The 23,219-nt window shown below is 40.4% G+C and overlaps 1 protein-coding gene across 5 annotated transcripts in view; it reads right to left on the bottom strand.

Annotated features, from left to right (window-relative positions):
- Window positions 1-23,219, bottom strand: part of TRIM14 (tripartite motif containing 14) — an 823,939-nt gene that overhangs the window by 283,832 nt on the left and 516,888 nt on the right. For all 5 annotated transcript variants that reach the window (XM_044060947.1, XM_044060945.1, XM_044060948.1 and 2 more), the window contains one exon: window positions 13,028-13,123. In XM_044060947.1, coding sequence (XP_043916882.1) covers window positions 13,028-13,123 — 96 coding nt within the window. The remainder of the gene's footprint in view (window positions 1-13,027; window positions 13,124-23,219) is intronic.

Below are 23,219 nucleotides of genomic sequence, written 5' to 3'. Positions count from 1 at the left end.
CTAATGAGGGAAGAGTAGAGGGAGACAATGACCTCTTTCTTCCTGGATGCAAAACCCTTAGTAATGAGATGTGCCACATGGGAGGACTTTCTGACCACAGTGGCAGTGTGGTGGTCAAAGACAGGTTGCTGTCAACCTATGTTCCCAGATCTCTTATAATGCCTTCTGTGTTTAGTGGACTACCATCGATGTGGTAGTTCATGGGAACTGGGTGTTTCCCAAAGGGGATGATGACAAATTTTTTGGCATTGAGTTTAAGGCCATGGTTCTGACACCAGTCATTGGTCTCAGTGAGGCCTTTCTGTAGGTGTCAATATCACTTGGGGAGTTAATAATGGCTCCCAACTTGCAATCGTCTATGAAATTTGTCAGCCAGAGTCCCTTCATGTTGAACTGTATTTCTGAGAAGTAGATACCAAACAGGAGAGGACCCAGGACCGATCCCTGTGGAACTCCACTCATGACTGGTTGGCAGTCTGACTTGGAGTCACTACTTTCACACTGTGGGTTCTATCTGTGAGCCAGTTTGCAACCCACCTACTGATATAGGGGTTGATGCCTAGCTTAGTGAGTTTTTCTATGATTCCTGACTGGGAATGGTATCAAAAGCCTTGGTCAAATCAAGGTAGGCTGTATGAACCACCTTGCCTTCATCCACAGCTCTGGTGGCTGACTCAAAGAAGTCGACCAAGTTGAGCAGGTATGATCTACCCTTCACAAAACCAAACTGTGTAGGATCCAGAGTTTGGAGATTCCCCATATCCTTTGTTATTATGTCCATGATGATGCATTCCATACTTTGCATATCAGACTTGTCAGGCTAATGGGGCGATAGTTCCCAGGGTCTGTAGTCACTCCTCCTTTGTGGAGAGGGATGACTATAGCAGTGCACCATTCAGTAGTGACAAAGCCTGAGGTGAGGCTGTGATTGACAGGGCACACAGTTGAGGTGCCAGTTCACTCTATAGTTCATGTAGAGCACAGCCAGGGGTATTGTAGGCTCCCATAGAAGCTGCATCTTGGCATTGGACAGTGCTGTTTTAACCTGTGCAGCAGTAATACTGGGTGCCTGGAAATCTACTGGTATTTATGTTGGTCTTTTGGGGGGGGGGAGTTGGCACTGCATCTGTCAGCCAGTATATTGGTAATATCTGTTGGCTTGGTATAAAAGGTACCATTGTGCAGTAGCTCAGAGCAAATCTGGGTATTGCTGTGGAGGTTCTTTACATATCTATAGAAGGCCTTGGTTGCCTTTACTATCTGCTGCAATTCTGTTTTCATAGCTAGCTTTACAGGATTTGATGAGGGATCTCAACTTTTTGTTGAGGCTGATAAGGAAGTTTTTCCATTCTTGGGACTTCACCTAATTCTGCATCAGTTTCCTCCTCCTGTTGTAGAGTTTGTTTATGGCAGGGGACCATCAGATTGGCTTCCTTTTGTTGGAGGAGCATATCTTGGTTCTATTGGGCATGGCGAGATCCATGCATCTGTGTACGTGTTCGTACAGTGCATTGGTGTATGATTCGGTGGTCTTGCAACTGTTCTACATTTGCATGGGTGCCATGAAGTTAGCCACCTCTGTTCTTAGGAGCCCAAAGTTAGCTTTGGAGAAGTTTTTCATGGTGGTTACCTTTGCGGGTGGGTGGGACGGATGTGGATTTCAAAGGTGATTATTTTGCGGTCGGATCTAACCAGGGAGGAGTTGACCATTGGTGTAGAGCAATGGTCGCCCATGTTAGTAATGACCTCTAGTGGGGGTAAGAACGATTTCATTTTTCTTTTATTGCCAATTACTTTTTTTTTCTGTATGATTATAAAAACTATGGATGAGTTACATTATGAAATTTATATTTTGTTGCAAGCCAAGTTATTGGTCTATAGTTCTTAGGACTGCTTGTAGGTTCACTGTTAAGGAAGAGTATGTTGTTAATCAGGATGGAGTCTTTTCAGGCTGAGCGTAAAATAATTCTCACTCAAGGCTAAATCTGTGTGTAAAGATTTTAATAGTTTTAGTCAGAACTTATTACGGTATAAGAATTTTCCATTTAGAAGCCTTTCTTAAATTTTATCTCAATTTCTATGACCGTTACTTTGTCCTGTCTCTCTGTCTCATATCCTCTGTTTTAGAGGTTTATGTTTCTTTCAACATTGCTGTCCATTCAACATCTTTATGGCCAACAGGGTTTTTATTCCTCTAGAAAATATACTTTTTTTTTTTTTAGGAGGGTGTTAGTACTTTTGCTTTGTTTCCTAGTTTGAAGGAACAATTTTACAGGTCATCTATGAACTGCTTGTTTTGTAGTTTCTGCCTTGCTTATGTTAATACTTTCAGTTTGGTACCGGAAAAAATCTGTATGATAAAACTTGATCTAGTATGATATTGTGTGCTGCTTTTACCACTTCTATTTCTAAGAATTTTTGATGATCAGTTCCCTTGTCTGTATTTTTCTAATAGTGATACTTTTTTTTTACAACTTTATTGAATTACCACTTGTGACATAGGCAAACTTAGATTTATGTAAAAGTAATCAAACCATATTAACAAGTTCACATTTACAAACATTATAAGATATATAACAATATATGTGATGTATAATCTAAGCAACATTATATAAATTATTGAATTCATCCTGCCTTCTCTTAAACTTCATTTCCCCACCAAAACTTTTCATGCATTGTTTCCAAAACTGCCATTTTTATATGTAATTTATTCCTGCCACAATATCTCACTACTTCCTGTTCCTTTATCTCTGTTATACTATTAACTACTTCAAATGTAGCTGGTATAGCTTTTGATTCCCATTTTCTAGTAATTGTATTTTTTTTTTGGCAGCCACCGGAATTAAACAAGGCTGTATGGTCAGTTAAGATCCTGTAGACCAGCTAACAAAAAAAAAATAAATAAATAATTTCCTTGGTTACACTCACCCAATATTCCTGACAAGAGTACTGTGTAGTGAATTTTTGAAGTTTGCCAACTCATTATACTTCCAAAAATATGTTTCTAGTTACTTTTTACTTCTCCATCACATTTCCATAATTTGCTATCTACCTAAGGAAAAATTCTTTGGAGTCTGCTTGGAGTATAAAACTATCTATGCAAACATTTCCAGGCAAAAATACATCTTCTAGACTTTGTTGCATATTTGGGAGCCCTACATATGCCTTCCCCATTGGTTCTTTGTGAATTCCAAATGTCTTCTTGGCCTTTTCCCAGTCTATTACCTTTCCCTCTCTAGTATATTTCCCATACCTTGGTTCCTTTGCCAGCTCCCTAGAGTAAATTCCAGCCCCTTCTTGTCTATTCTCTGTACCCCTAACTACAGTCTTCCCTATCAGCAGAATCTCCTTTCTCCATTCCTGTGCTGGCTTAGTTTTCAGTATACTTTCTGCTACTTTATGAATATAATATTCTGTACGCCTGTAATGCTCCTTAAGGATATGCATCCACACTACTATTCTTTCCTTATTTCTTGAATTACCCCATTTCTGCATCATCCCTTTCAACTTTGAATTGTATCTTTTTGCTTCCGTTATGTATAAGAGTTTTTACTGTGTAGCTCTAATATATTATTTCAAATCATGTAATCCTAAATGTCATTGTTCTGTTGGAAGAATCAGCTTATCCACTCAACTCTTGCCCTCTTCCCCTCCCAAATAAAATCCTTCAACTCTGTATTAATAACTGTCCACAACTTCTCCTCTGGTTGATAAATGTTCCTGACCTGTGTATAAAAGTAAAGGGACTAAAACATTTTGTACTGTTTGTATCTTACTATCCCTATCCATAGGCAAGAGCTTTCAGTTTCTCATTTTTTGCATTACCTTTTGCTTAGTCTCTTCCCACATATCTTTAGCTGATATAACTGAATCCTTTTTAATCCATACTCTTAAATACTTCATTTTATCATGTCCCCATATAAATGGGTATTGTTGGACCAATTCATGTGTGGGGATATAGTTTATAGCTAGAGTCTTTGCTTTATATTCATTAATTTTATACCCCCTCCAAAAAAAAGCAATGGAAATGTCCACAACACTGAGATGTCCTTTTCTGATTCCATTAGCTACAAAATATCATCCGCAAATAAGGACAACTTTTCTTGAACACCATACCAATTATATCCTTGAATTTCGGAGTCTCAGATTTTCTTTGTCAGTGGTTCTAAATATAACACAAATAATAAATGAGAAAGAGGACACCCCTGCTTGGTTCTTCTCTTCAGACACAACTTATCAGAGAGGACACCCCACTTTGATTTTTGCCCCCGAACACTCATACATCCTTGTAATTTACCTTATTACTGTACCAGGAAATGCAAATGCATCCATTGCCCTATTCATTAAATTTCCGCTTACTCTGTCAAATGCTTTTTCTGCATCAAGACTCACCAATATAAGGGGTATTTTCTTACATTCTGCTTCCCTCTATATCATCATTGTTCTATTAATGTTGTCAAATGTTTGCCTCCCCTCCACAAAACCGCATTGGTCTCTAACTTTTTTCATCATCTTTGACATTCTTTTAGCGTTTAGAAACAAACACTTTATAATCATTATTTAGAAGTGAAATGGACCTGTATCCATGCGATGATGAGTCTTTACCCGTCTTTAGGTACTACAGACGGCACCACTTTTTTCCAAGATGTTGTCGCCTCTCCTCCATTACTTCTTCTTAATTGCTTTATAATAACATTTTCTGTTTGATGCTTCCATGGTGGCCTTCTACTTCATTTTCTTCCCTTTGTTAGTTTGTACTTTTGTGGGAGCACTTCCTCTATTAGTTTAGATATGCAGTAGTATATTTCTTTCTGCTGAATCATACAATTCTCTTAAAAGTCTTAATTACTGTGTTCATCTGTTTTACTAGTCATCTAACATTATTGGTTTTATTCATCTTATGTAACCTCTTTCTTTGATCTGTATATAGGTTCATAGGTAGGTACTAGGCTATTGGCCCTAGGGCCTATATAAGCGCAGCCAAAAAGGTACCCTGGCTTTTGCCACCCAAGATAATTATTTTCCTGTGCCCCTGTCAAGCAAACCCCAGAGGTGATCCCTGGGGTGAATTTCCTATTTCCCATCCAATCATCAAGATTTTTTTGAAGAGTGCTAATGAGGAGCTTTGTTTGATATAGATAGATAGTTTGTTCCAGAGTATGGGAAGTCTCTGGGACAGGAATCTATCCTTCCAGCATGTTCTGTTTATTGCAGTGACAAGGTTTGGGTCCCTAGAGCATGTAGCTCGGAGGGATTGGGATTTATTTAAGTGGAGCATGTCCAACAGCTCAGGGTTTGACATAGCTTTGCATGTTAGGCAGATATCGCCTCTGAGTAGGCAATATCCGATGGAGTAAAGCTGGAGTTTTTTTGAGATGGTCTGCATGGGGCATCTGTCTGAGGCTGGCAATCCTCTTTGTGAGGTATTTCTGCGGCCTTTCCAGTTGTTGTAGATGTCTTGTGAGGTACATACCAAAAGGGGAGTTGTACTCTATAATGGGTCTAATGAGTGACGAGTAGAGGGGAACAATGACCTTTTTTTTCCTGGATGAGAAACCTTTTGTGATGAGGTGTGCCATGTAGAAGGATTTCCTGACTACTGTGGCGATGTGATTATCAAAGAAGAGACTTCTATCCACCTGTGTCCCAAAGTCTCTTATCACACTTTCAGTGTTAAGTAGACTACCACCTATGTGGTAGCTCATGGGTACAGAGTTTTTACCAAAGGGGATGACAATGCACTTTTTGGCATTGAGCTTGAGGCCATGGCTTTGACACTAGGCATCTGTCTCAGTGAGGCCCTTTTGCAGGATGTCCACATCGTTAGGAGTTTCGATTATGGCTCCTAGTTTGCAGTCATCTGTGAACTTCATTAGCCAAAGACCTTCTGTGTTAGTGTGTACTTCAGAAAAGTAGATACCAAACAGGAGAGGACCCAGGACTGAACCCTGTGGTACTCCACTTGTCACTGTTCTGAAGTCGGATTTGGAGTCTGCTACTTTCACAGTGTGGGTTCTGTCAGTGTGCCAGTTGGCAACCCATCTTGTGACTTAGGGATTTATACCTAATTTAGTGAGTTTATCTATAATTCCAGAGTGGGGGATGGTGTCAAAAGCCATGGCAAGTTCTACATAGGCTGTGTGAACCACCTTACCGTTGTCTACGGCTTTGGTGACTGCTTCAAAGAAGTCTAGCAGGTTTAGGAGACATGATCTACCTTTTACAAACCCGAACTGGGTGGGGTCCGGAGTTTGGAGATTACCAATGTCTTTGTGTATAAGAGCCATGACGATACATTCCACGGCCTTGCAGACCAGGCTCATTAGGCTAATGGGGCAGTAGTTCCCGTCGTCTGTGATAACTCCACCTTTGTGGAGTGGTATAACCGTCACTGTGCACCATTCAGTGGGCACAAAGCCTGAGGTGAGGCTATGATTGAACATGGTGCTTAGGTGGGGTGCCAGTTCATTCTGCAGTTCATGTAGAACGCAACCTGGGATGTTGTCAGGTCCCATGGATGCTGTGTTCTTGGCTTTGGAGAATGTGTTTTTTACCTGTGCAGCCGTGATTACAGGAACTTTGCATTCTTCGGGTATACAGATGGGCACTTTAGGGGGTGAGAGGAGGGTAAAGTTAGCACTGAACCCATCTGCCAGGATGTTGGCAGTATCAGTTGTTTCTGTATATTTAGTGCCATTATGCAGCAACTCAGAGCAGATCTGAGTGTTGCCATTGAGATTCTTGACATAGCTATAGAATGCTTTGTGGTTGTCTTTAGAATCAGTGGCAATTTTGTTTTCATAACTAGCTTTGGAGGATTTTATGAGGGATCTCAGCTTCTTACTGAGGCTGACCAGGAGTTCCTCCAGTCATGGGATTTTACTCTTTTTTTGCAACAGTTTCTTTCTTCTGTTGTAGAATTTGTTTATGGCAGGGGACCACCAGATTGGCTTCCTTCTTTTGGAGGATAGCATCTTGGTTCTGTTAGGGATAGCACAATCCATGCACTCATGTAAGTGCTTATAAAGTGCATTTGTGTAGGATTCAGCAGTCGTACCTCTATTGTCCATCTGTATGGGTGTCAGGAAGTTTGCCACTTCTGTCTTAAGAAGTGTGAAGTTGGCTTTGGAGAATTTTTTTACGGTGGTTTCCCTAATGGGGGGTGGGGGCGGGATGTGGATGTCTTGGGTGATTAGCTTGTGGTCAGATCTGACCAACGAGGAACTGACCTCTGGTGTGGAACACCGGTCACACGTTAGTAATGACCAGGTCTAGGATATTGCTGCCCCTGGTGAGGGTGTGGATAAGTTGATCCAAGGCATTGGAATTTATGAATTCCAGAAAACGTTGAGCAACACAGTTGGTACATGAGTAGTTTTCCCAGTTAATGGTGGGGTAGTTGAAATCGCCCATTATTAGGGTGTTGGGTTGTACCCTAATATTTTCCAGTGTATCAAAAAATGAAGAGTGGGAATCCTGGGGGCATGGTGGGGGATCTGTAGCAAGTTACAATTTGGATTGCGGTCTTGCCCAGAGTTAGTTGCACTTGGATAATCTCGGCTGCATTATGCTGAGCAACTAGCTTGGAGGTGTGGATATCCTTAATGAATGTGGACACACCTCTGCCTTTAGTGTTTCGGTCCAGGTTAGGTGGCCGAAGATGTGGTATGAATTATAGCCTGGTAATGCAGGGGTGCTCTCTGGAGCCTTGACCCAGGTCTCTGTCACTGCACAGATGTCTATGTTCTCCATTTCAAGGAGTGCCTCGAGTGAATACATTTTGAGGTTTAGACTTTTAGCATTGAGTAGCATTACCCTTAAATTTTTCTTGCTTGTACCTGTTAAGGTGGTGAATTTGTCATTTGAACCTTGCCTAAAAAAGGCACTATAGGGGTGACAAGAGCCTTAGCCAGTATCCGGAATCCCAAGGGCGACAGGTGCAGGCCCTCTCTGGCAAAGCATCGTGGTCTGTCAATCATGTCATCCCAGGCAGACAGATACTGGATCCCCTTAGAATGACACCATAAGCTTAGCCAATTGTTGAAGTCATTCATATGTTTAACAATTTCTGTTAAATCAGATAGGTCTTCCCATAGATCACTTTTTATAGAATGAGAGCATCCACTTTGCTCTTTGTTTCTTGTTCTTTCTATTAATGGGCAATTCTAATTGGACTTTTATGCAAGTCTCCTACAGAAGGTTCCAGAACATCACCCTGTGGTAGATTATTTGCAACCTTCTCCGTCTGCTGAACCACCACCTGGGGACTCATTGACCCACCATGTCGTAATATTGCCCCTGTTTTTTCACTACTTCGCTTTGCATTCTGTCATTTCAGTTTGTAATTGTATCTCTTTTACATAGCTGAACTTTTGATCAATTACATTTCCAATTTTATGATATTATTTGCTTGTAGGAGTTACCATATCTGGATGTCATTGTCTTGTATTTTCTTCAAACATTGAAGATGCAAGTTTATACTGATTAGTATAGTTTTCTGCCCTCCAGAAATATCACAACATTATCAGCTCTCTCTTTCCCATGTCCATGTTTCTTCTTTGTAATTTTTAATCACCTTTGTTTTTGTTGTTTGCCATATAGCACTTTCTCTGCCAGTTGTTTTTTCAGGTAGTCCAATATTTCTTCATCTAGGTGATGCTTTGCTTTGATCTGCTGCATTAATGATTTAAATTATCTGTACCATTTAACAGTTTTTCTTATACAAGAATCTTTCTTCCTCTAAATTCTTTCATACACTTTAAGCGCATCCTCTGTGTGGAAATTATGGGTTTGCTGCATAATAGTAACAATGCAAAATCTCTTTCATATCTTTAACAGTCCACTTTATTTTCTATATGCTTCCTGCTTGGCTATCAGATTTTTTTAAGGCTGTTTTTTCCTTCAACAATAGAGATGGTGGTCATCTGTATCACAGCCTAGCCCCTTTGTAGAAATGTTCCTGTGCTGAGGATTCTATACTGTCCGTTTTTCTAATCCTGGCATATCAGGAGTGGGTACTTTTTTTATCCTGGGACCTATGAACCCAGTCTTTTGTTGTAATGTTTGCACGCGCACATGCGCACACACACCCTTGTAAAAATAACAGGGTCTACCACCTAAAGATACTCTTCAAGGCTACTCTTCATCAGTTCCAGCAAAACTACTCTCCTTCTCTTGCTAATTTGTTCTCTCCATTTGACCACCCAGTATGAACAAATCCATATTCTTAAGAGCTTTATGAAACTGTAAGAAATAATGGGACAGATTCCAAAAGAATTGTTCTTTGTGTAAGCATGTCCTGATTCCAAAATACTTGCTATCAATATAAATGACTTACTTCAACGTAAAGCCTATGTAAAAAAAAAAAAAAAAAAAAGAGGCTTACACTGGGGGCCAGATTCCAAAGGACCTGCTCTCAGTGTAAGTGGTACATCTTTTGGAATCAGGCCCTGTGTCTAAGCATTTATGTTGGAAGAAAAATGTAGCCTTGGGGTTTGCAAGAAATTCAGACTATAATTACAGAAGAATCAGCACAGCTTTCTTGCTTATAAATTGTAACATTATAAAATTAAAGCTTAGGTGGAATTTTTTACATCGTGCTTCTTATCCTTGTTTCCAGTAACATAAATGTGAAATACAAAATATACACACACAGACACATATCTGTGCGTGTGTATCTACCAGCATAACAAATGGCAAAGTGATTCTCACAAAGCACAAACTGGTTTCATCACTGGTGTCTTCTGTGAATTTAAAAAGTTCAGATAAGTGACTAGTAAGTTGAGAGACATCCCTGAGGGAGAGGGTTTCTTCACTGATGTGATTAATGGGGCACAGTAATTGAAAGACAAACCTACTGTAAAGGGTCAGATTCTCCTGCATTTACTAAGACCAACAGTCTCAGTTTGAAAGACACAGTTGATTATAGGTTCATAGGTAGGTTCATAGGTAGGTACTAGGCTATCGGCCCTAGGGCCCATACAAGCCTAGCCAAAAAATGTACCCTAGCTTTCGCCACCCAAGAAAATGATTTTCCTATGCCCCTGTCGAGCAGAGCCACAGAAGTGATCCCCAGGGTGAATTTCCCATTTCCCATCCAATCATCAAGATTTTTCTTGAAGAGTGCTATTGAGGAGCTCTGTTTGACATAGATAGGTAGTCTGTTCCAGAGTATGGGAAGTCTCTGGGACAGGAATCTATCCTCCCAGCATGTTCTGTTTATTGTGGTGACAAGGTTAAGGTCCGTAGAGCGTGTAGCTCGGAGGGATTGGGATTTCTTTAAGTGGAGCATGTCCAACAGCTCTGGGTTTGACATAGCTTTGTATGTTAGGCAGAGATCGCCCCTGAGTAGGCGATATGTGATGGAGTAAAGCTGCAGTTTTTTGAGACGGTCTGCATAGGGCATCTGTTTGAGGCCAGTAATCCTCTTTGTGAGGTATTTCTGTGGTCTTTCCAGTTGTTGTAGATGTCTTGTGTGGTACATACCAAAAGGGGCGTTGTACTCTATAATGGGTCTAATGAGTGATGAGTAGAGGGGAACAATGACCTCTTTTTTTCTGGATGAGAATCCTTTTGTGATGAGATGAGCCACGTAGAAGGATTTCCTGACCACTGCGGCGATGTGATTATCAAAGGAGAGACTACTGTCCACCTTTGTCCCAAGGTCTCTTATCACATTTTTGGCATTAAGTAGACTACCAGCTATGTGGTAGTTCATGGGTACAGAGTTTTTACCAAAGGGGATGACAATACACTTTTTGGCATTGAGCTTCAGGCCATGGTTTTGACACCAGGAATCTGTCTCAGTGAGGCCCTTTTGTAGTTTGTCCACATCGTTAGGAGTTTCGATTATGGCTTTTAGTTTGCAGTCATCTGCAAACTTTGTTAGCCAAAGATCTTCTGTGTTGGCCTGCACTTCAGAGAAGTAGATACCAAACAGGAGAGGACCCAGGACTGAACCCTGTGGTACTCCACTTGTCACTGGTCTGATGTCGGATTTGGAATCCGCTACTTTTCACAGTGTGGGTTATGTCCGTGAGCCAGTTGGCAACCCATCTTATGACATAGGGATTTATACCTAGTTTAGTGAGCTTATCTATAATTCCAGAGTGTGGGGATGGTGTCGAAAGCCTATGTCTAGCTGTTAGGGTATGTGGAATTGAAATGCTTCCTAAAACACAGCCCCTGATGATGTTATTGCCTACACTGGACCTCAGCCTCTGTAATGTTACTGCCATGAGACTACCTAAAACTACATAACAGATCATGATGAATTTACTCACATTAAACCTGCACATTTCATAGGTGATACAATGTTTCAGTTGTACTAAGAGGAGGACTGTCCCTTGTTAGAAAATGGACATTTGTGATAAGGGAAACAGCCAGGTAAGGAAAATAATGAAACAGATATACATGTACTTTCAAACTAATAATGCTATCCTTACGATTAAACAAAATTTCAAGTTTAAGACCACTATCACATTCCCATATCATTTTGTGGATAACTGTCAGTTTCTTTACTGACTAGTCTCTGTAATGACAGTAACTAGGTTGCCATGCCTCAACTCTGACAGGCCTTACTATGCACGTGTTCCTAATATCGTAGTTAAAACCATCCAAGCACAATCCTTAACAAAATGGATTATAGGATAATTGGTGGTGTCTCAAATCATTTATTGCGATGAGAACAAAGGCAAGGGAGTCCCAGTCCTATTGGGCTTCAGGACTATTTTTCTCAGGAACATATACAAGCACTAATGATGTTTCAATGCTAGATGCTTATGTGATGGCAGGGGGAAGTGTCCCACATTTATAAACAATGACTGCTTTTTTCAGCAAACTATAGTACACATAAAAAAGATGAGTAACAGTACACAGCACTTTAGCAAGGCATAGTTTTCTGTCTAGTTCTTCACAGTTTTCTGAAGGTTTTTCAGAAGTCCAAAGACAACTAAACAGTAGAGTCTGAGAGATCCCCTCTACAACATCAATGACCCAAGTTCAGTTAGTGTTCTATAACCTGGAAGGACAGCTGCTGGGGTAGAAATGCATGTCTGATGACCTGCTATCCATTTTGGAATAGAAATGACTGAGGATTTCTCACTGCTTGGGTACTCCCTGGTGGAGATGACAAGAATAAAACAATTCGTTTAGGAATACCCGGCAGACAAATTAGCATGAAAATGCTAATTGTATAACACCACTGCTGAATATAAGCTGACACACTGTACAGTGGCTGTTGCAATATTAAGAAACTAAAATGGGTACAAACGTCTGAAGAGTTGGAGTCTGCCATAATGCTTATGGTGTTTGCCTTACAAAGACATGGTGCATGGTTTGATTCTCAAATGGGATAACTGGCTAGGCTTAAAATGGCCCACAAGGGCAGTTAGCATAGTACTGACCTATGAACCTCTGAATAACCAACATAAAGTGAAGACTCTTGTATCTTACCACAAAAGACCTGCACAGGGGCTACCTTGGGAAAAGAGTACTAACATTGGGGATGTAGTAGTAAAAGGGAACAAAGGTAAAGAGTGCAACATTCCTGTGTGCAGCTGCAAGATGCAACAACAATCAAAGTATAAAATTGTCCATACTCCTAGAAGAGTCTCTCCTCTACCCAAACACATGTGTACATACATATTACCACCTGATAGTGACCACATGTTCTTAAACAGTTGTTTACTGACAGAATGTCAGACGTTAAACAGAACAAAGCAGAAAGTTATGTGAGATGCATCTGAAGCATAAGAGTCAGGGTTAGTAGGTGCCAGTAGATAAATGTTCAGTTCTGTCCTGAGGCAGCAGCACTCTAATTCAGAAACGGAACAATTTCTTCTCTTTTTCAGTCTCTTTTTGGAATGCCTTCAGGTGATCTTGAATGAGAGGTTACTTCAGTAATCCATCCTAGATGGTTTTACATGGAAGAAATGCCTTTCTAAACAACTAGCAAAAGCTGTATATCCTGCATTCCCACTTCATCAAAAGACTATATTTACTGACTGTCTGCATTGATTATTCTTACCCTGACATCTACTATTCCTTGCTCCATCTTTTTGATGTTGTGAATTTCCAGATTCCTCTTGTAATGTAATGTCTTAAGGATGTTCTTGACAACATTCTGTGGAGAAAAAAAAATATGCATGAAGTGAATAGGGATTAAGGTTTTCTCTGTTTACTTATAGCCAAATTGTGGAAAAAGTCATTAAACAAAAATACTCACAAATATAGCAAAAAGTCTGCAGAGAGAACAGTTTGATGGTGATTCAAAGATTCTCTAAGTTTAGATCATTATAATACAATTAGCTCAGCACTGTTCATTAAAATCTGACTGGAAACAATTTATGATTTTCCTAAGGGGTGCGGACTTTGGTCAGTACAAGAAAACTCTGGTAAATACCTGGATGACAGGCTGTGGTCAGCACTTATTTTATTTATTTGCAGTTGGTTTACCAGGATAGTCCATTGGGCCAATATGAACCAATGTTCAATGGAGTCCTGGGGAGAAAAGCTCCAAAAACAATCAAGGTTACAATAGGTTATAGATGATAAATTTTACAAATGTTATAGATTCGAACAAACATTACAAATAGTACAATAAACATTACAATTGATGAAACTTACAGATGATACAGACTAGCAAAAGGAACATTGCAAGTAAAAAAAAAAACTGAGAGCCATTACATATTAGGAAGCACACACGTAAGAGGTGCAGCCTAGTGCATTCTTGCAAATAGCTTAGGAATGACAGGGATGTATGAGTTGGGAGAAATGATAAAGGAAAATTGCTGGTGTAAGCAGGGGAAAGTAAGGAAGATGGAAATTGTAAGCATTAGGGTTATGTGGGGTGGGAGCAGGAGCATTCCCACTGGGATACTAGATGTGAGTGAATAGATTTTTTGAAAATAAAGCAGTTAAAGGTGGTACGAATGGATGGTGGTAGGGAGTTCCAAACATGTGCTAGACCATAGGATAGAAGATTTTTGCCTGGGGGACGAGTTGGTTTGTACACTTCTAATAGATTTTGGTTGTTAGACATTAATACTCTGTCAGGTAGGTGCATTTTAAAGACAGGAGAAAGGGAGGGACAGAGGGAGTGGTTGAAAATGAGCTTGTGTGCAAGAGTTAGTTGAGAATAGGTGAGATGATTGGGTAGTTCTAGCCATTTTAGTTTTTGCAGAGAGGAACAGTGGTGGGTGGAGGACTTTTGGCTGATTGCAAACTTGGTGATTTTATGTAGCAAGAGGAAAGTTGTGTTTTCAGGGAGGATTGTAGATTAGTTAAGAGTGGAGCTCCATGGAGAAGGGAGGGGATAAGAAAGGAAGTAGAGAGAGTGATTTTAGTGGCAGGTGTAAGATAATGATTTTGTCAGTAGAGCATACCTAGTTTTTGATGTTTTTTTTTATATTTAGTTGTAAGTGGGAGTTGGAATTTGAGCTGGCTATCAATTTGGACCCCAAGTAACTTGGTCTCTGACACCAGTTCCAGAGGTGTGTTATTTTGACTAGTAATAGAGAATGTGTTTATGTCGAAAGAGGTGGCTTTAGAGGGAGTAAATACCATTAATTTGGTTTTAGAGGCATTAAGTGCTAGGTGATTTCTTTTCATCCATTACTCAGTGGTTGAAAAAGCATCTTGAGTAAGCTTTAGGAGTGTAGGGATAGATGTGGCAGAGCAGATAATAGTTGAATCATCAGCATATTGGATGATATTTGAGAAAGGGATAGAGTTGCGGAAATCATTTATAAATATATTAAAGAGGAGGGGACCCAGTATGGAACCTTGGGGAACACCGGTTGGGGTATTAAGGAATGAGGAGGTGGCCTTTTTCCATTTTACTGCTTGATATCTATTGGATAAGTAGCTGGAGAACCAGTTCAAAGAGGAAGGAGATAGGTTAAGCTTGGAGAGTTTAATTAAAAGTAGGTTGTGAGAGATGGTGTCAAAGGCCTTAGAGAGGTCAAGTAGTAGGGTAGAAACAATATGACCAGAGTCCCGGGCTTTATTAACAGTTTCAAGGAAGGAGAGGAGGGCTGTCATAGTGCTGTGACCTGGTCTGAATCCATGTTGTGTGGGAGTTAGTAGGTGATTATCTAAGAGCTGTGGTAGGAGTTGTAGTTGAATACACTTTTCTACGAGTTTAGAGATGGGAGACAGGATAGCGATGGGGCCGAAATTAGTAACATCGTTATTGTTGCCACCTTTATTTAAAGGTATGATAAAGGCCTTTTTCCAGATTTGGGGTACTATGCTTTCTTGGATAGAGTGGTTGATTAGAATGCTGATGGGGTAGGCAATGGCTTTGGCAGCTATGCTAAGAAAGTAAGAAGGGATGTTATCAGGGGCATTAGAGCATGGCTTCAATTTCTGAAGGAGTTTTGTTATGGTAAATGTGGGTATAGGTTTTAATGAGAAAAGAGGGGAGTGGGAAGATGGGGTATATGGGGGTGATGATGATGAAGATGAAGTGAGAGTAGGAGAAGGGGTGGAGGGTAGAGAATTAGTGGATGAGAATGAGGGAGAGGTTGCAGTGGAGGGTAGAGTGTTGGTAGAGGAGGATGGGGGTGAAGTAGAAGTGGAGGATAGAGTGCTAGTAGAGGAGGATGGGGGTGAAGTAGAAGTGGGGGGTGTAGTGTTGGTAGAGGAGGATGGGGTGAAGTAGATCTGGGGGGTGTAGTGTTGGTAGAGGAGCATGGGGGTGAAGTGGAGGGTGTGGTGATGTTAGAGAATGATGAGGTGAGTTTGGAAATAGAATCAATGAAAAAAAGAGTTAAATTGGGTAGCCAAGTCTATGTCTGGAGCATTAGGGTCTGGGGTGGGGTGTCTGTTTTGCTGGGATTAAGGAGAGTTGAGATACTTTTCCAGAATTTCTGAGGGTTTGCTTTATTATTGTTTTGGAGTATGGAGAAGTAATTCTGTCGATCAGTGATGATGAGCTTTTTTACTTTATTTCTAAGTGTTTTGTATTCATTATGGTTGGGGGAGTCCTATTTTTCTGGTAGTGTGCCCAGACTTTATCTCTGTGTCGCATGGTTGCTAGTGTGTTTTTGGTTAGCCAAGGGGCAGTTTTGCTTTTTATTCTTTTTGTCCTTAAGGGAGCATGGTAGTCTAGAAGGTTTAAGAAGGTTGAGTTGAAGTGGGCAACTGCGTTATCTAGAGATAATGTTTTTAAACTATTCCAATTTATTGCTTTTAGAGAGTTAGAAAAGGTTGTTGGGTTAAAGTTTGTTTGGTTGTGGGTAGTAATATAATTATGGGTGTGATGTAGGTGTAAGGGGAGTCGGTGTGTGAAGATGGGTATGTAGTCACTAAGAGGGTCGGGAAGAGTACCACTGTCAGAGAAATAATGGGGATGAGAGACTAAAATCCAGTCTAGAATACTGCCGCTAGAGAGGTTTTTTGAGGGGCGTGTTATAGAGTTGATTAGCTGTGAGAAATTGTAGAGGTTGATGCTAAGTGGGTTTGTGGGAGACTGAATAGAGGCCCAGTTAATATTCATGTCTCCTAAGATTATTGTTTCATTGCTAATGTTGGTGGAGAGCCAGGAGAGGATGTCTTCAAGTGTAGAAATATTATCCCCTGGGGTATATAAAGGGAAGTTATACATATGTGCTTGTGTTTGTTTACTTGAAGTAGTTTTAGGAGTAGTTCAGCATTATTAAAGTGTGGAATAGGTTTGTTATAGGGAGTAACTGACAAGGAGGATGAGTACAGGAGAGCTACTCCTCCCCCTTTTTTGTGGGATCTGTCTTTTCTAATGATAGAATAGTTGGGTGGAATTATTTCAGAGTCTTTTATATGGGGTTTATACCATGTTTCAGAGATGGATAGGATATCAGGTTTATTATGTATGAGTCAGGCATGGAGGTTTGGGATTTTGTTAACTATACTTTGGGAGTTTAAAGAAGTAAGTAATATGGGCTTGTCTATACTAGTTGAGGTGGGGGGGCAGGGTTAGGATGGATATCACCTGATAATAGAATGGTAATCAGATATAGGATTGGGTTAGAGAGGTAATTGTACTGTTTAGAGTACAGATTGGGTTCTATTAAGATTCTGAAGGACTTGCTGGTTATTATGGGGGAAGAATGTTTATGAGAGGAAATAAGTTTATATGGAAAAAGTAGAAGGTTATTTATAGGATATAGGTGGGGAGAAATTGGGGTGTGTGAGTGTGAGAGAGAGGAGGTAAGATGGTTGGTTACATGGAAGGATTGTGAGTGGTAGGAATTAATGGGCTGGGTGAGGTAGTAAAGATAGGATAAGTTGAGAAGTAGTACTAGTAAAAAGGAGATGAATGAGGGTTTTGAGAGCATGATGAAATGGGGCTGCTGAGAGGAGCTATTTAGTTGAATTATTTGTGGATACAACAGAGTTGTGTGTACAGAGGAGCTGGTAATTCCCTTATAATGTAAGTCCCTTATAATGGTGAAGGAGTGGAGAGTTGTGTGAAGTTTGGTATGGGTGTGGTTTGGGGGTGGGAGTTGAGACAGTAATGGAAACTAATTGGCTAGGAGATGTAATCTAGGAGAGGTGAGTGAAGGTTAGTGTGGGCGGGAAAGGGAATGGGTGTTTCCAGAGTATTGGAGACTGATTGGTCTAGTGTGGTAGTGGGTGTGGTTATGAGGGGATAAAGGTAGAGGTGCTGGGGGCGGGTGGAAATTGGGGGCAGGGTAGGGAATTGGAGTGAGCCCGCAGGGCGAACGGAGCAGGTAGAGCCAAGGAGGGCAGGAGAAGATCGAGAACCTATCAGTGGAGTGTTGATTACAGAAGGGTAAGTACAGGGGACAGAGACATAGTAGGTTTAGAGTGGGCTATGATGTTTAAGAGAGAAAGAGTGAAAAAAGAAATGTTAGAGCTTAAAGAGAATACAAGAAGTAAGTGAATTGAAGTCAATATTAGTGGGGAGAGGATGCCATCTAGTGGACAAATGCTGAAGTGCACCTGTGGCCCACCAGGGCAATCCCTGGACTAGATTGGACTGAGGGGAGTAGGGAGCTAGTGTGAGTCAGGGAACTAGATGAGGGGGAAGTACGGAGATACAAAAAATAAAAGGGGTTAGGCTGCTGGCTTTCCTGGCAAAGGAACGTACTGAAACACCTAGCAGGGCTTAAATAACTATAGTAGTTCAAGGCTTAGCAGCAGATGCACATACTTCCTTAGATCCTTCTGGGAGAAACTTGGTTCAATTTCCAAAAATGGGATGAAGCAGCAGAGTTTGTTATAAATGCTTGAGCAATTGGTTGAGCTTGTATTAAATTTGGTTTAAGTCTAGGTGTCCACCCCCAAGCGTAGTCACAGAGGGTAATTCAGGGCAAGAGAGCTGAATAGGAGAGAAAGTTGAGAGAGAAATAGTACTTTAGTAATATAAAAACACATTATCTCCTAGCAGCAGTAATATGCAGGTATCAGGTGTGTATTAAAAGCAAATCAACAGAAACCAGAGTAGCAATGAGTTGAAAATAAAAACCCCTTGGCTTATAGTGTGTTCCAATTAAATAGCAACTGTTGAGATTACAACAGTATAAATATAAGCTTCTACTCGTATATCTAAAAATACATTAGCAAAGAAAAGGTATTGCACACATTTATCAAACTGCTAATGAAGTCAGATTGTTAAACATAGGTCGTTAATATGCATGTACAATTGAAGCATAACCAGAGTTAAGCCACAGTAACACTATAGTTGGGGTCTTCAGTTGTGATCGAATGCAGAGTAGAAAACACTCAGCGCATTTAATTCTGAATTAAATAGACCACTACACTAGAATTTCACTCATAGATAGTCCACTACACTAACGCTGAATACATATCCCCTAGTTAGAAAGGTTAAGATCTATAAGAAGCTATAGAAGAAACAGGAGCAACTAACAGATATTATATAGTACACATTCAAAACACTCAAATTCTACAAATAGGCTAGGTAATATTGCAATACAATGTGCCTTATAGCAGTCTCTAGATGAGCACTTTGAGAGGATAAAACATTTCTTTGTAATACGCGTGTGGAAGATGGCGTTTGCAGAGTACATTTAACCAGCACACTCCACAGCGTTTTCAGAATACATTAACCAGTGTACTCCTTGAAACAACAGATACTAGCTTTTAACAAAATACATTAACCTAGCACACATATTGTTGTAGTCAGTACATTAGTGAAGGGACGTTTCTGATAACGCCCTTATAAGATAAGGTAAAGCAGTACAGATTACAGATAATTAGCGTTTCAGTAACCAGCACATGTTTAGTGTATCGGACAACATTCAAAGAGAAGTCATAGCTGTTTTCGCACTCTCTCAATAAGAACGCGATGAAAAAACAATTCAAAATGCAAACAGGTTCTACTTACTGTAGGTGTAGACTCTAAGCCGGGACACACAGCAGCCGAGAGCGGGCGTAGTTTAAAAGATGGCACCCAAGGGTTGGGAAGGATTTTATAAGTTCCAGGAGGATGTTCGGGAAGAGGAGGGAGGAGCAGGGATAGGTGTTAGCAGGTACAGACCGGAAGAGCTGCAATTTTGCGGCATGGAGGGGGGTTGACAGTATCTAAGTAGATGGGTAGGTTCAGGAGATGAGGAGAGATCCAAAGAGTAGAGCTGGGTAGTGGAGGACAGAAATATCACGGGCTGGATTATAAAATAGATATGAGGGGGAGAGAGAGAGAAAAGAACAATGCAGCCTAGTATGACAGCAGGAAAATCAGAGCCAAGGAGGGCAGGAGAAGATCGAGAACCTATCAGTGGAGTGTTGATTACAGAAGGGTAAGTACAGGGGACAGGGATATAGTAGGTTTAGAGTGGGCTATGATGTTTAAGAGAAAGAGAGAAAAAAGAAAGGTTAGAGCTTAAAGAGAATACAAGAAGTAAGTGAATTGAAGTCAATATTAGTGGGGAGAGGATGCCATCTAGTGGACAAATGCTGAAGTGCACCTGTGGCCCACCAGGGCAATCCCTGGACTAGATTGGAGGAGGGGAGTAGGGAGCTAGTGTGAGTCAGGGAACTAGATGAGGGGGAAGTACGGAGATACAAAAAATAAAAGGGGTTAGGCTGCTGGCTTTCCTGGCAAAGGAGCGTACTGAAACACCTAGCAGGGCTTAAATAACTATAGTAGTTCAAGGCTTAGCAGCAGATGCACATATTTCCTTAGATCCTTCTGGGAGAAACTTGGTTCAATTTCCAAAAATGGGATGAGGCAGCAGAGTTTGTTATAAATGCTTGAGCAATTGGTTGAGCTTGTATTAAATATGGTTTAAGTCTAGGTGTCCACCCCCAGGCGTAGTCACAGAGGGTAATTCATGGCAAGAAAGTATAGGTGTAGACGCTAAGCCGGGACGCACAGCAGCCGAGAGCAGGCGTAGTTTACCTCTCAGGAAAATGAATGGACTGATCAGTAACAGAACGGCAGATGGCTGGCAGGTAGCAGGGATAAAAGAAGACAAGAAAAATGAAATGAACTGTGTATAGTTCATAAAGTTGTGTAACACTCAGTACATTTATGATAAAAAGCAAAATGTTACTTATTAGGAACTGCTAGTCACCACAACTTAATTACAATGTAGTTGCAGAGATATTATCAAACCCATGTAGTGTACTCCAATTAAATTTGGCCTTGGGAAGTTTTCTTGCAAACAGATTGGAAACTGTGTGAAGGTGTTGCCAGGCAATGTGACATTACCACAGTCAAGGCAAAATGACAGTAATGCTACAGTAATGTAACAGTAATGCTTTAGAATTACCAAGGCCTTGTTTCAAAAAATGCAACGTCTGTTAGTTTTGTCATATAGAGGATGCAACCTGGGATTGATTAGTGATCCTGGTGCTGAATGAGCCAGCTGGAGGCAGAGGTGTTGAGCCTGCTTTTCTCTCTCATGGTGTGAATGGAGCTTGCTCAGGAATGCTTGCTCTTTTCCAGGTGTTTAGAGATGACTGGAGTACCACCTGACCCATTTGCTTGAAGGGATGGACATACACAGGCTTATGTCACTCACAAAAGCTACTGAGAGCTCACATCAACACCCACACTATGAAAATTAAAAGATCTAGTCACCAACAGTGATGGTACCACTTTATCCATTCTAATCTCACACTTATTGGAACAAATGACTATATAGCTTTCCCCATTAGGGAAACAGACAGGTCGATCGAGAAACCAGGGGAAGACTGATGGCCAGTGGGAAAGGAGCAAAAAAGAAAACGCAGCATTTCCCAATAATATCACATAATCCAGGTACTGTTTGAAACACAAAATTCTATGTTTTCCTGAAAGTTTTATGTTGTGTAAAATTTTATATCTGTAAATCTTGCACTGACTCATCCAACTAACTCTACTATTACTTCATCCCACCAAAACAATCCCTCTCCTACCAAAAAATAATTTTCTCTCTAACATCTATTGTACTATACTCTCCAATCTCAATTATACTATCACCCTCTCCATGCATAATATTTTCCTAACTTACTAATGGCTAGTAGCTATATATTTTGAAATGTTAAACCTACAACTGAGTTTATAACAAAAATATTCACTTTATGTAAATGTTGAAATTTCTGTATTGAATTATGTCTTTTCATTTTTGTAACGTTGTAACAAGTCAATTGCAAATATCATGGAGCTTATCTGTAAATGTTTAATTAGCTGTATGAACTATGCCCTTTTGTAACATGTGAAATATAACTTGCAATTATTGTGGAGCTTCTCTCCCTGGGCCTCCACTTAAAACGGGCTCTATCTGGCCCAGTGGACTTCCCCGGTCATCAAACTTAAATAACTAAATAAATAAAATAATAGATGCACTTTCATATACATGCTCAGACAATTCTGAAGGTTTTATTGTATGTGTGTATAGGTGGGGGACTTTTGGTTGCATGCCTGATGCTGCATGAATCTGATACATACACAGTAACATACAGGCATGATTTAATGGCCAGATATTTCTTATAGATGAATGATGAGCTTAAGGTATAGCTTTGTATGGTTGGCTGGTCATTTCCATGTAAGAATGGTGTTGCATGCAGCAGTAAAGTGTGTGACAAAATTTTGATGGCCAATAAGAATGGGGTGTAGCTACAGTGAAGGGGAGGTAATGGCAAACACACTCTAGTTCATCCCAGCCCATGGATGCCATGAAAAATGTCCCTGAGAGGTCCCCCCCCCCCACATCACTTGCACAAAACTACTAAAAGCATTTACTGGGGACTGTGGGGCTGAAGTAATGTAAGAAGTAATAATACTAGAAGTAATATAAGTAGCAGCACAAGGGTGCACATGCAGTACAATAAACACTCACAGCAGTGCCCGATTACGCTTTACACTATATACATTGCAATTTTTAGGTTAGCTAGTCCATATTATATGACCTATCACAGACTGGTGACCACTGCAAACCACTGCATTCTGACCTCTAACCTTATATGAACTGTCGAAAATAAAATGCACACATTCTCTGCATTATGTTTGTCCCATACCGCTATAGCATGATGAAAAAGATGCTGATGGCAGTAATTATTTAAAGCTGCGTATCACCTTTCTTATGACTTTGTATAACTCTGAGAGAGCTGCCTGTAAAAGACATGTTAAAGGTATGCTTTAAGTGTTATTTTTTTTAAAAGATAACTCTCTACAACCCACTTCTTCAGCATTAAAAAACATATAATGTATGTGTGTGTGTTTTTGTGTGGATCTGTTTTAACAGAGTGCAACAAGCCATGACAATAGTACAACACACAAATTATATATCATGACATCAAGCTATAGTGCACTTTGATATTAGGACATACAGTTGTAAATAGGATTGTATTTTAATAGGAATTACAAGGCAAGTAAGCCATGAGCCCAAATGTGTCTTGCCAATACCCACCCTCATGATGTACCTCCCACTTCTGGAAGTACAAAGCAAGTCAGACCAGATATGAATTTGGTGATGTCCATCCAATTGTTAGAGTTAGCCATGAAGGATCTGAGGGTGTCAGTCTGTTTAACATACAAAGGTAAACCATTCCAGAGATGGGGTGAGTTTTGGGTAACAAATCTATCCCTCCAGTGTGTTTAATGTATATGGTGTAGAGATTCAACTGTTTAGTTCAAGTGATAGTGGAGATCTTTGTCTTGCAGAGGTGCAAGAGATCACAGACAGCTGGATCATTAATGTCACAGGATGCAAGGCACAGATTCCCATATGAGAGTCTATGAGCAACTGAATGTAGGCATACAACTTCAA

This window comes from Protopterus annectens, chromosome 2.part0, assembly GCF_019279795.1.
Source record: "Protopterus annectens isolate FY-2018-M chromosome 2.part0, PAN1.0, whole genome shotgun sequence".
NCBI lineage: Eukaryota > Metazoa > Chordata > Ceratodontiformes > Protopteridae > Protopterus > Protopterus annectens.
The sequence above is the reverse complement of the archived record's forward strand: the minus strand, read 5'-3'. Positions and strand labels throughout refer to the sequence as shown.